Below are 13,238 nucleotides of genomic sequence, written 5' to 3' on the forward strand. Positions count from 1 at the left end.
TTAACTCCATCCTCTAACTATCTGTCGATTAGCGCCTCGGTCGGTACCAGTAACACACTTAACGTGGGTGTCGTGTCTTCATTAATACCGTATGAACCAATCGGCCGGTCGCAAGGCCCGATATCGGGCGTCCCGCTCCCCCCTAGCGCCACCGACCTTAGCGCGAGCAGGGCGAACTGGTGGATCGCATCGAGCACCACGTCACGCAGACCACCGACTACGTGGAGTCGGGCCGCGAGGAGCTCACTAAGGCCCACCATTGGGCGCAGAAGGCGCGGAAGGTAATGCCGTCGGGCGCTCTCGGGGCCGCTTCCCGTCGCGCGGGTCTCTCGCCGCTTGCGGGTCTCACCCGCATGCGTGAACTGACTCGTTGCAATCTCCGAATTCCATGTGTGTGTGTAGCGTGACGGAAATAATCCATGAAACGAAAGGGTGCGAGTGGCACGCATGCAGACCAGAACCGCACGCGGATACAGACCCGCGTGACAGGAAAGAGGGCCTTAACTCGGTCCAGATGCTCCTAACATCTTCAAATTCGATTAAATACTCGGTGACAGTGTCATTCTTACTTCTCTTCATTCTGGAATTGTTCGATGGGAGCGGATAACAGATACGGTCTCACATTCTTCAACAACTAATGAACGTCTCATTATTTTATGATTTTTCGCTTCGTATATCAATTTTTGGTTCTCTCTGTAGTAATGCATGATACGCATGATAGTCTCGAGCTCGCAAGATATTACTTTTGCATAGCTTGCATGCATAAGATGAATTATATTATAGTTTCGTTTTAGAATTAATTGGTTCTTATTCGTAATGATACTGAAACTTAGATGAGCATGTTTTTAAAATAAATCTAATTATAATGAATAAAGGCATGTTACCATTTATTGCAAGTGTTATGGAACGTACAAATTTAGCTCTTGATAAGTTATTTATTTATTTATTATATTGCATTGTACTCCGCAAGTCTACATGTTGCGCTTGTATCGCTATCTAGTTTTGCCTAAAATTATTTTGAGCATGGCAATACAGTAAAAAATAAATGATTTTATTGTAAATTCCAAGTACCACATAATTCTTTATTTTCCTTAATAATTTTCGAACTAATTCCATATTTTGCCAAATTATTCGTGTCATAGAAATAATTCTATTCATTTTTTACATTTCACAATAATGTTAAATTTATATTTAAAAAAATTGTAGTTATGTTTTAAGTGATAATATTAGTGTTGGTATAATTGGTCCAAGTCGGTGGTGGTTAATGTTTACCCGCACAATTATATTATTATCAATTCACAGTAGTTTATCTCTACAATTTTACACGAAACCAGCATGTTCTTAACAATGTAGTGTTATAATTATAGGACCATTTAATAGTAATATAATATTCTTCCCATTTTACGTGCGCCTTAAAAGTGATTTTACCTTTCCTAAGTCATAGACGAAGTATCGAAATAGAGGTCTAACGAATTAATATTATGGACGCAGTAGAGTGCCTTATGTAAAGAATTCATATACTAGCTTCCATTATTACCAGCCAAGTTACTGCCACTCTCCACTTACCACTTTTGGTGGATGTCTATTTTTCATAATAGTAATAGAGAATGAAATCGTCATGGCTTAGCATTATAGTATAGACACAATTAAAATAATATGATGTAGAACTGTAGATGTAGGATGATAATGTATAGTTGCAGTACGTTAGGAATTATCGTTGCTTCGTGTATGACTTATGCAGATATTTTATTTTGTTTTTGTTTTTCCTTTGTCATTGCAGAAAAAAATCTTCATCATTATATGCCTGTCTGTTACGCTGGTTATATTAATAATAGTGCTCGCTGTCGTGCTCAGTTAGACTGCGAACGAAGAACGGAGCGATGACGTCACCGGGGAACGACTGTTCTATCTAGTTCATTCGCTAGCGTAACTCTTCATTGATTTTCATCTGTATACTACCATTATTTTTATTCGATCCTACCGCTATCTATCCCGCACGGATGTACGGGCGTAGAAAGGGATAGTGATACAGTTAATCTTGAAATTATGTGAATGTTTGGCCAGATTATTAGTATTGAATATTGTGTTGTTGCAGACATGAAACATGTTTTCAGTCTCACTCATCTTAATTCGAGAAATCTTGTTAATTAACAATTTAATTATATCTGAAACAGTTTGTCGTTCTGTAAATAAACTAAACTGGCAATACTTTGCAAATGCTATTTGTAATGTAAGGAGAATTCCAAGATATTGCATACGTCTAGATTCACCGTCGATTATAGATTTTTTCTAAACAATACAGTCGAAAACGACGGTATTGCGTTGTTCCGCCACTAGTGTAAATTTGTATTTAATACTACTCTCACGCACACAGATAAAAAATGGAATATTTATTTCATGTCATTTGTACCTTAATGCTGTATCCAAACATATGTAATATCCTGGAAATATAAAACCCATACCGTCGATGTATATGGAAGACAATATATGTAAAGTGCAATAAGTAGATTGTGCTTTAGAATAATAAGCTCATGTGTGTATATAGCTTAAAGCTGGTATTACCAGTGTATTATGTCGAAGATTTAATTTTTTTAAGTCATTTGTACATATTGAACTTACAATAAATAGCCATTGTGAAACACTATGTGGCTAGAGGCCTGCCAGGCGTCACCTTTATTGGCGAGGTGTTTACTAGCCGTGGGACATAATTATCTAAGTTGTGGCAATATTCCCGCAACTGTGCACAAAGTAACATTTTTGCAAACTTTTCTTTGTTAGACATCTAATATTTTTTGAGTATTCTGATATTTTTTGCGAATTTGTAATTTTTGATTATCTAGTTATTTAGACGATTCATGGTGATCTATCCAAAACTGGTAGCTATTGATAGATACTAAATATTAAAAAATAATGACATTAAAATTATTAAAATTAATATAATTGATAATGAATAACTTAAAGCATTTTAATGGCATCGCGAAGACATTATTAAATTTTAATTACAATTTGTTTTTATTTTTCAACGAAATTGCTTTTACAATTCAATTATTGTTTTTGGAAATAAATGCGAAATGAAGTATTTGTATACTTCTTAAATCGCTATTAAAATATAGTTAACTTTTATATCAGTACAAGTTTTTAGATTCTCTGTTATTTGGAAATCGCGTTGAATCTGTTCAAAGAAAAGTAAGCGTCTCTATCTGCAAAAAGCAATTTTGGGTTTATCCACTATAATCCAGTGAACTTGTCAGTACTTATGGAAACTGTTGTCATCCAAATGATCTAATTTCACTAACTACTAACACAAAATAATCTTCAATTGTGTGCGTTTACAATAAATACCATTCCTGTTAATATTATTTTGTGGGTTGCTAGAATATGTATGATCATATTCTAATAAAATTAAATAAATTTGGATGGATTTATTAAGTAGATGCACTACTCTTTTCCCGAAAATCAAAACTGAGACGGACCATCGAGGTGACTTATTCCTCACAGCTCCATACGCAAATTTTTATGTCACTTTCACTCAGCACAAATGTTAGACATATGCAATTGGATGATAGTCACTGGATAAAACAAGATACACCAAGTTTATAGGTTATGGAACACTAAACGTCCCCATTTAAGAGTAAATGCAATCACAACGATTCCTATTGTTATTTTCATAATATAGTACAATAAATTATTAATTTTTCAAATAATTTAGTCAACCATTATAAGCTATTGAGATAATAATCAGTATTTGATTTTACTTTAGTTTCATCACATAATGTTATTTGTAAGTATAAAGTTTAATCATAGTCATTAGCTATTTTATTTAGTTGTTGATATTCTATAACTGTTCAACGTTATAAATATTTCTAATCACAAGAACAATGTTATAAGCGAGCTGTTTGTTGTGTAAGGGCATTATCACAGTCGCGATTTTTGTTTGGTTATAAAGTTACTACAATCACTGAATCCAAATATTTTCACATTTTAGTGTGTGAACAGTCATATACATAACGAGTACACATACAATAGGCACGTAAGATCCAATTGTCATAATATATTCCATCTTCGTCAAGCCCGTTGAAAACTGATCTAAGTAAGTCTATCTTTATATGAAATGCTTGGAAAGTGCGGATTTCATGTGCGTACAGCAGTTAGTAATATTTATTTTTTGTAAAAGAAAAATCGCGAGTGTGTTAAGACCTTAATAAAAGTTAACAAAAAACATTTTATAGGTACGCTATCAATTTGATAACAATATTATTTTGTATACTTACATTGTTATACAATCAATTATTTTACAGTTATGTTATTACAGAAATTCTTGAGTCATTTCTTTAATACAACGTACGTATGTTCAACGTGTTTCTAATAACATAACAATTATTTTGCATAAACAATATAATTACAAAGCTTCCTATTTTAAATTTTTTATAACACTTTCTACATGCGTACGTTAAACTTGTTGCCTATTACAATAACATTTTTCTATTAAAATGACTTATATTTTGCTTGCTTATGAAAAATATGTTATCAATATTGTTACTTTAGATCTGTTCTATAGTACATATCTTCCTTAATAATGCACAAATTTTATTTAAAATATTCTAATATGTTATTAACTGTTACGAACGGGATGTTTGATTTATAATATTGGTTTCACGAGTTATAATAATACAATATGATTAATATGTTTTACTTTGTTACATTAGTTGTTTAAAATTTTGAATTTAAATATGTATAAGCGCAAATGCATTTATATAGAGCATTTTTCGTAATATTGTTTTTATTGTATTAATTATATTAATTGATGTCGGATCCAAGTGAGGTTTAGTTAGTTACTAATACGGAGACTATTCTTTCGAACTTTTAGAAATTTATCGATCATCAACCAATTTTCCTATTGCTGGGCACGAGTCTCTTTCCTGAAAGAAGTAGGTCTTAGGATCCCATGCTAGCCAAGTACGAATAAATAGAATCCACACAACTTTGAAAACCTTACCGGGGACCTTTTGCGTTCACTGTGTAATTAGTACATGACTTTGAAAAATAAGAGGAAAGTTGGTATCTACTATTATATAAATATTTTGAACAACTTGTTCTAACACTTGTTGTTGTAGTTCTCATTAAGGGATATTCCGACTTGAATCCGACATGGACAAACGCACATTTCCTTGTTATCATAGTAATAATAATGGGCGTATCCAGTTCCACTGGCCACAGAATTGGATTCCTTTTTCTTGGAACATCATGGTCTTTGGCTATCTGCAAAAAACCTGATTTGCCCCTCGAATCAGATCAAGCTGGCTACGCCCATAGTGATACCTGTTTCTCGTTTACATTTATGTGATTATTATATTTGTTGTGAGACATTGTAAAGAATTAATCGATAAGTTATTAGCGCTACTTGCTATTTAATGTGTAAGAAGTTAACCTCAGCTCGCACACTTATTTATTTAATCGAAAGACTGTGAAATATAATTTAATGCCATTTTCAAAAACGATTACTTAATTAACGTTAAAACTATTAAGAGTTTTTTTTTTGTATTATTCTTTCATAGAATATAATTAATTTAAGAGTTAAACGTTCCCCACGCAAGGACGGGACGATACAAAGACGTTTATGAAACTGTAATCAGGTTTTCACTCAAGATGTAAATATGTTTATAATTTGAAGAAATTACATTTATTTATTTCATTTCGATTTATTTCTTTTTATTTTTTTTCCTCGGTTCAATTTATTAAGGCAAATGACGCACGCACCTATGAATGAACGGGGAGCGAAGCCACGAATGTAACATCGGGTGTAGGGAGAGACACGAACGGTAAGCGCCCGAGCGCGTGCGCGGACAAGTATAAAGCGAACTGTTGCATGGCCGCCACGCGCCTCCACAGAAGAAGATCATGATCCTAGTGTGTCTGCTCGTACTGGGGCTGGTCGTCGTGGGCTACGTGTCCAGCTACTTCATGTGAGCGGCGCCGCCTCCCCGTGCTCAAAGGTAACGCCGCGCCCGCGGCGGGCGTCCGGACTCCGCAAGGGAACGAACACCATCGCGTCCCTGTTTCGGTTGCGTTTTAATCGGCGTCCAATATTTTATACTGATGTCCATGGAGTCAGTCAATATTTGACGCCGTTAGCCGGAGCGCAGCGCGGGAGTCCCCGGAGGCCCGCCGGTCTCTACTAGCTACTAATATGTGTCGTGTTTGTCCATTGTGCAGAAGAAGATAATGATTATGCTGTGCCTGCTCGTGCTCGGCCTGATTGCGACTGGCTACGTCTATAACACGTTCTTCTAAACGCGTGAAGGGGGCAGGTTTGACGCGCAACTCTCTCGACTTATAGACCGCATCCATAGTTAGAATTTTTATAACGAATGATTGAGTAGATGACGTAAAATCGATTTATAGATAAATGTACCATAAAGCTTGTTACGTAGACGGTGGTACGCGATATCGCCAGTGCCGAACGATCATTCGAATCGAAATTCAGATTTGGCCGTAATCGAGCATTTTGTCATGATTTTTTTAATTGGGGATAACAAATTTGCATGCGGCAACATCATGCGCGTAGGACGAGAGTCAATTGATTAACATCTTAGAAACACAAGCATAATCATTCTATACATGTATGTAGTGAGCTATATATGTAACTTGTACTCGTATCATTATAATTGTTTAATTTTCGGTGATCTAATATATCATATCTATAGTCCAGGTATCAGTAGTTTATATAATATTATTTGACTGGGCTAGTTCGTCATAACTAGTAATTATGCTATTTAGCTAAAATAATATAAATTCATATTGTTTTGTATGTGATGAGAGATATATTGTGGAAGGTTACATAAAATATTCAATTTATACATTTACCAACCAACACAACAAAACAATTAAAAACTTATTTAAATATTTATTTCAGATTTGATTTGATTTTATTCTTTTATTCCTTTATTATAATCTCGGAATATAAGGCCATTCAAACTTCACTTTCATAAAGAAATTCATGATCGTCTTACAATAAATCGTACACAATTTTCATATCATTCTATAGCCTCATCGCTTATGGATGATTTAATACATTTGATAATAGATACACAATTTTCTCTTATATTTTATTATAGACAATACACTTTTTCTATCTTCACTCTATGCACTATATTTATTATACAAATAAATATTATTTAAATATGCGTTTTGCACCGCCTGCACTGTGAACTTTGACTGAATGCTATTCATAATATATGTATTATGTAGGATTGTTTTTAAATTATAACACATTGAAAGAGATACAGTACTAGGGTACTTCCTGAATCAAAATTTAAAAGTTGGGAGAATAATCGATTCCTATCTGGCTCTGTTACATGTTTTTTTTAACATTTGGCAGTATTATCTGTATCATATGAGATACGCCAGTTTTATGTATCTTTAAGTTCAAGAAACCCAATTTTTATTTCTTATTATATATATAATTCCCTTATCTTTATTCCAAGTTCTCTTAATTTTCTTTTCTTACTTTGGAGTTTTATGACCATGTTGAACACTAATAAATCATAAAGGATATAACTTATACGAGCATGAGTCAATGAGCCACAACCAAAAACAAAACACAAATAATACTAACAGTATTTAAAAAAAATGACTTCATTTCATACAATTCAACAACAATATTCTCTATACTCACTTTAACTTGTTACTAATTCATAAAATAATAATTTGAAGGAATAGTGACTTATTTTAGTCATATACTATATGTAGGTAGGTAGGTAGAAAATAGATAATAAACATAGATCATCAGTAGGTAGGATATGTGATACATTTTCGTAGTATGACTATAATGAAACTAGTATAGGATAGGTTTAGTAATGGGCTTAGTACTTTTTATAATGCAATATATATGTAGATACACAAATTATATACAAGTAATTAAGACTAAGGACTGCTTATAGACATACTCTAAAGGACTTTACGTATATAAGGATACATCAACCTTTTCAATCAGAAACAGTTTCCAACATCGACAAGCAGACGGGCGTAATATTAGGCGCTTTTTCCTACATCGGCGCTATAAAATATAAGCTATAAACTATATTTAGAAGTACATGGAGCACTAGCTTTCGTGACAAAAGCAAATAAAATATGTTACCTTTAAGTTTTTTACATTATAACGTGGAGTTTATGCATTTTAACATAAGAAATAAGTAACCTTTTAGGTAGGAACAGTCCATGAGTATGGACTTAAAGTGAACAGTAGGTATAGCAGTAGCACGTATTTTTAATATTGCCAAGTAAGCTTGTATAGTTCGCGCCAAGGTGCTAGTCCGCTCTGAAGTTGCTGCGAGCAGGTGTAGTCATACAATTTGCTATGGCGACGCGATTCATTTTTATATTTAGAGCGGACTAGCAGTTTTACGCGGACTATAATAATTATTAGCAGCAGTGTGAACTGTATTCGGAGAACTACACCTTGTTTTGTGATTACAGGACTGTCAAGCAAAGAAACCAATCTCGTTTATTTGGTGCCTGCATCCTGCCTGCAAAGAAACAGCCGAGCGAACTATCGCTAAAACGCAACTCTCATCTCGATACAGGAACAACAGTATCATTCTACATATTTTCTAACTATCTGAATGTTTATCGCTCCCCTTGGGACAAGTATTTAGCTGTGTTGTAACTGTCGTTGAATATGGTACACAAGTATCAAATAGCCAGATTATTGGCCGGTTTGTAAGACCGTATGTTGGTTCTAATATGAAATACTAAGTAGTTATCATTTATTGCCTTGTGCTCACACTTTATGCAACCTTCTTGATCTTTTCGAAATATCGTTCCACCTGTTCCCAACGTTGTACACGACAGTTGTAAAGGATTAGTGTTAAGTCGCGAAGCAGAATTTGAATATTATTTTCCTAGTATTTTTAAATTACGAATTTTTTTAAATCCCCTTTGGTACTCAAAAGGTTGCATGAGGATGACGCACCGCCGTTAATCTAATTGTTTTAGATCACAGTTATCCACGACTATGTAGTGCATACATATTGTAGTTGATGCATAAAAATATATAATCGATCTTTTCTGACCTTCCAATTATCCGCTGCAGGAATATAATATATCCTATGAGTGTAAAATCATATTAATACACCTATGGACTTAGACTTGTACTCGTATCTAATTTTCAGTAATGTTGGCTAAGCAAATTGAATAGCTTCTGTTAAATATCGTTGTTCAGAAAAGATGTACCGTTCATATATGATATTATAGTATCGATCTTCAATACTCGTATAAGTTAAGGATGTATCGTTTAAACGTTTCAGCGTTATCGCGAAACCATGTCGATTAATGTTGTAATTAATAGATAGTAGCACAGACGGACAAGTTACAAATCTACACGTACCTACGCTGCGAGTCTTTGATCAGTATTTTGGTGGTCGCACCATTATTATGTAAGTGGGTCGGAAATGTCAGAATAGCTGCGTTCGAATCGTGGTTCGGTATTCGAGGGGTGAGCCATTTAGGGGTTACCTTTGGGTACGTATGTAGGGAGCACGCACACCAACCGATCGTTTATTAAGTGCGGAGAATCGTCTCTTTTGTGGATTTATAGTCTATCAATGACATCGGTCGATTGGTGTAACAACTAATAATCTTTAGAGAATGATCGAGTCTACCGTCGATTGACGATCGGTTTGTGTGTGGGGCAGCCTGTGACAGTCGAGCCGTATGTGCCCGACGTGGCAGCACGCGTCTAGTGTAGGGGGTGCGGTGGCGGCCGGCGAAGTGACTACAGTACAAATATATATATTAGTTTAATTATATGTAGCTATGTATGGTTGCCAACTGTTTTGTATTGAACCCTTTCAAGAGTTCTCGCGGGTCCTAAATGTAGTGGAATTGAATCTTCGTAACTACTTTAAGAGGATATTAATGCGTCTATCGCGTACGCAGTCGTTTAGTATTTAAGTTCAGCTCTAGCTTTATGCTTACTTTATTTTGTCTCTGAGCTGTAGATATCAGTTGCATAAACACTTCCGCGTCGAATAATGAATATTAGAATAGAATAGAATATTATTATAGAAATTACTTCACTTTATCCGCCAAACCAAAGTTTCCGATAGCGAACTAAACAATGAAATGTTGTTCATTTGGAAGCACTTCACGACCTGCATGGCTTTGCGGTCGTTATGTATTAACTGTCTGACATCTCTACGTGGTTCCACTAGCGAGTCCGGTCAGGTAGAAAATGATAATTATAGATTTATTTTGGGTTTGTATGTCTGTTGTCTAAGCGTGTGTATGAAGCATGAGGTACGCAAGCCGCCGTCACCGCACGGAGCATATCGCGCCGCGTGCAGTCTCCGTAGCAATAATGATATTTGATTACAATTTGTAAAATTGTTTTAAAATTTCGAATGTGTGATAGTAGATGCAGTTGTTGTTTAGTTAACTTTAACATTATTATATAATAAATTAATTGTTATTGTGAGTGTAACGTTAATGGACAGTGAGAGTTTTCAATGTAATAGTTTAATACGTGCAGACATGATAAAGTTGTCGCTTTAGATCTGGTTCATTGTCGAATGGTTGAATTATCTATATTTATTATTGTTTAATTTGTTAACATTTAAGACGCTCTTCGTTGTACAGTAAAATATAAAGTAGCCGTTTTAGCTAGGGTAAATTTTTTAATAAATTGAAAATATCTACTGATCCGAATATTCAGCGATAGGACGTCTAGACGTCCATCCTGATTCTTTTGTGTTCGTATTACAATGATACGTTGTAGATATATATCGCTCGACAATTGAAGCACCAATATATTGATATTAATTAGAATTTTCTTATATATCATATTAATAATAATTAATACTTGCGAGGTGGTTCAAATGGTAGTAGATGGCAATTGTAAAATTGCGGGGCGAGTGAGAGATAACGGCACTAAGAGTAGCCCCCGGCGTGCCCCGTCTCACCGCCCGAAGCGCCGCCAGCGGTCGCTTAAGTAAGGACACGAAGCAATGTTAATTTTAACATTTATAGTATAATTAGATTTTTATCCTTAAGAGTAGGTTTTCATCTAGTTGCCTTCGTAACGGTAGAGAAATTAGGTGATACCTTTTTCTCAGTAGCTTCATTATAAAGTGAGGTGAATCGCGTTTCCACTCGATTCCACGCGTTTCCAGTCAATTGTCCGCCGGCAGCGGCGCAGCACGCTCCCATCGCCTCCTGTCTCGTGTGTGTGTATCCTACGAAGCGACACTCGCTAGATGCATCTTCTCATCGTATTTGTAGTGTAAGTAATTGTAAGTCTCGAAGCGAGGCTGCGTACCTGCCACCCAGTGACGTCACCGGCAGTGTCGGCCTGCGCACAACCCGTCGCCGGCGCCGCCGCGGTGCCTCGTCCCGCCCGGCCCTCGCTCTAATGTTAGTGTAGGCATTACCGACTTCTAGTCAGCTTTCGATGATCTCTATTATTCCGATAATCTTAATCTTAATATTGCAGTTATATTCTTCTGTTATTAGTTAGTGTACCTATACTGTAAGTGACGTTCTCGTGTTCATATTTGATGTCTTTGAGGGAGCCTCGGCGACGGAGCCGTGATTTCCGCGTTGATACGCTTACGTCTTCTGCGATTAATCGGCACCTTGTGCGTTCTAAAATCTCAATCTTTGTCGTAAAATAGATATTTTCATAATCAATAGTATGCATATTGTTATTGGATTGCTAATTTTGTATAAGTACACGATTAGTATAGTTTATATACTTATGTGTCAATTCTTATAGCGTTTTATTACATTAACAGATAATAGCTAGTAAGTGTTAAAGTAAACCGATATAACAGTGTAATTTATTAAGCTTACTTACATATTTATTTTTTAATATAGTTTATTATTACTTATTTATTAATTGTTATTTCCTCCAAAACTGGTTTATCCTTTTTGTCCCCACGTTATGTTAATTTACTTGATACTTTTTGTAAACGTTTATTTAGAAACCAGTTACAAAAAGGGGGTTCTTAAAGGTAACTTGTCTATTTTATCAGTTCTAGCTTGATGAATTTATAGGACAACGAACATACAAAATATATTATAAGGATCTTGATAACCTAGATGAATTCGGTCTTAACGGCTTCCCTTGATACTGGTTTTTAATACTTAGTTTCTTGAGAAAATAGTATCCCTATATTTTGCAATCTTCTATCACTGTCGACTTATCTACTCTTAGAATAATGTATTGTAAAACTACGCAGCATCGGAGCATCATGATAACGATGATGTCAAAATGTGATATTTGCAGTTGCATAAGTACCGCAACTTAGTAGGAAACGTTTTCACGCTTAACGTTTCACGTGTGAGCGCCCTTAGAGCCACATGTGTCGGCCGAGGGCGCAACACCGCGGATATGTGCCGAGTAGCTTTCATATCGGTTAACTCGGGCTAATGTTTATGGGTTACCAGTAGAGTCGCTAGACTTCGATTTGTAGTTTAATCTTCATAAATTTATCAAACAATTCGTGCTTTGTTCTCTCAACTATTTGATGTTGCTTGGCGTTGAATGATGTGAAACATTAAAATTATAGAGTTTATAAATTATTTTAAATCATGTTGTTTTATACATATTTAGTTTAGCCAAAAGTGTTGAAATAGATTAGTATGGTTCGATTAATGAGTTAATTGTATGTATAATTGTGTATAAGGACTTATTACAAAAACTTGTATTTAAAATCGTACCCCTTTTAATGGCAAAATTCTTGTAATCTTCTTGTAAAGGAACACTGATTAAATACTGTCATCATTATTGTGGTTAAATTCAATATATTGTATTACGAATTAACAGTGACATTCTGGACACCTTGTAAAATTCGAATTAGATTGGTTTTATAGTCATATTCTGTATTGTAGGTTATCAATCTGAAATTCTCTCATAATTATAAAATAAACGGTGTTTTCTGCTGTAATTTTGTTTCCTTCTTTGAGTCCTAATCCGTATTAGTAAAATGTGACTACGCAGGCTAAGTCCTGGTTAATGATGTGTTAAGTTATTAGAAGTAATAATATAATATTTAAATATAATTGGGTTGGTAGACTTTATACCAGTACGAAAGACGCGGAATTGAAGCCCACTTCGAGTTCGAGTGTGTTTAAGAGTGCGGAATCTCAGAGGTCTTGAAAAAATTAGTTAATCGCTCGTGTACTGAGGTCCTCAGTAGGAGACTAGGACAGATGGTTTATGGAAATAACAATACCCCTAT

At 35.0% G+C, this 13,238-nt stretch overlaps 1 protein-coding gene across 4 annotated transcripts in view; it reads left to right on the plus strand.

Moving 5' to 3' along the window:
- The window catches only part of Syx1A (Syntaxin 1A), a 99,294-nt gene extending 86,350 nt beyond the window's left edge, over nt 1–12,944 (plus strand). Inside the window, exons 8-9 of one of the 4 annotated variants that reach the window (XM_073088189.1) lie at nt 5,890–5,993; nt 8,476–12,944. In XM_073088189.1, coding sequence (XP_072944290.1) covers nt 5,890–5,967 — 78 coding nt within the window. In that variant the 3' untranslated portion in view covers nt 5,968–5,993; nt 8,476–12,944. Of the gene's footprint in view, nt 1–170; nt 282–1,780; nt 2,963–5,889; nt 5,994–6,213; nt 6,309–8,475 lie in introns of those variants that run through there. The other 3 variants (XM_073088188.1, XM_073088190.1, XM_073088191.1) reach the window with 3 other exon arrangements.
- Nucleotides 12,945–13,238: the final 294 nt, after the last annotated feature.

Source organism: Epargyreus clarus, unplaced genomic scaffold (assembly GCF_041222505.1).
Source record: "Epargyreus clarus isolate Ecla_fem2 unplaced genomic scaffold, WU_Ecla_fem_2.2 ptg000026l, whole genome shotgun sequence".
In the NCBI taxonomy this organism is placed as follows: Eukaryota; Metazoa; Arthropoda; class Insecta; order Lepidoptera; family Hesperiidae; genus Epargyreus; species Epargyreus clarus.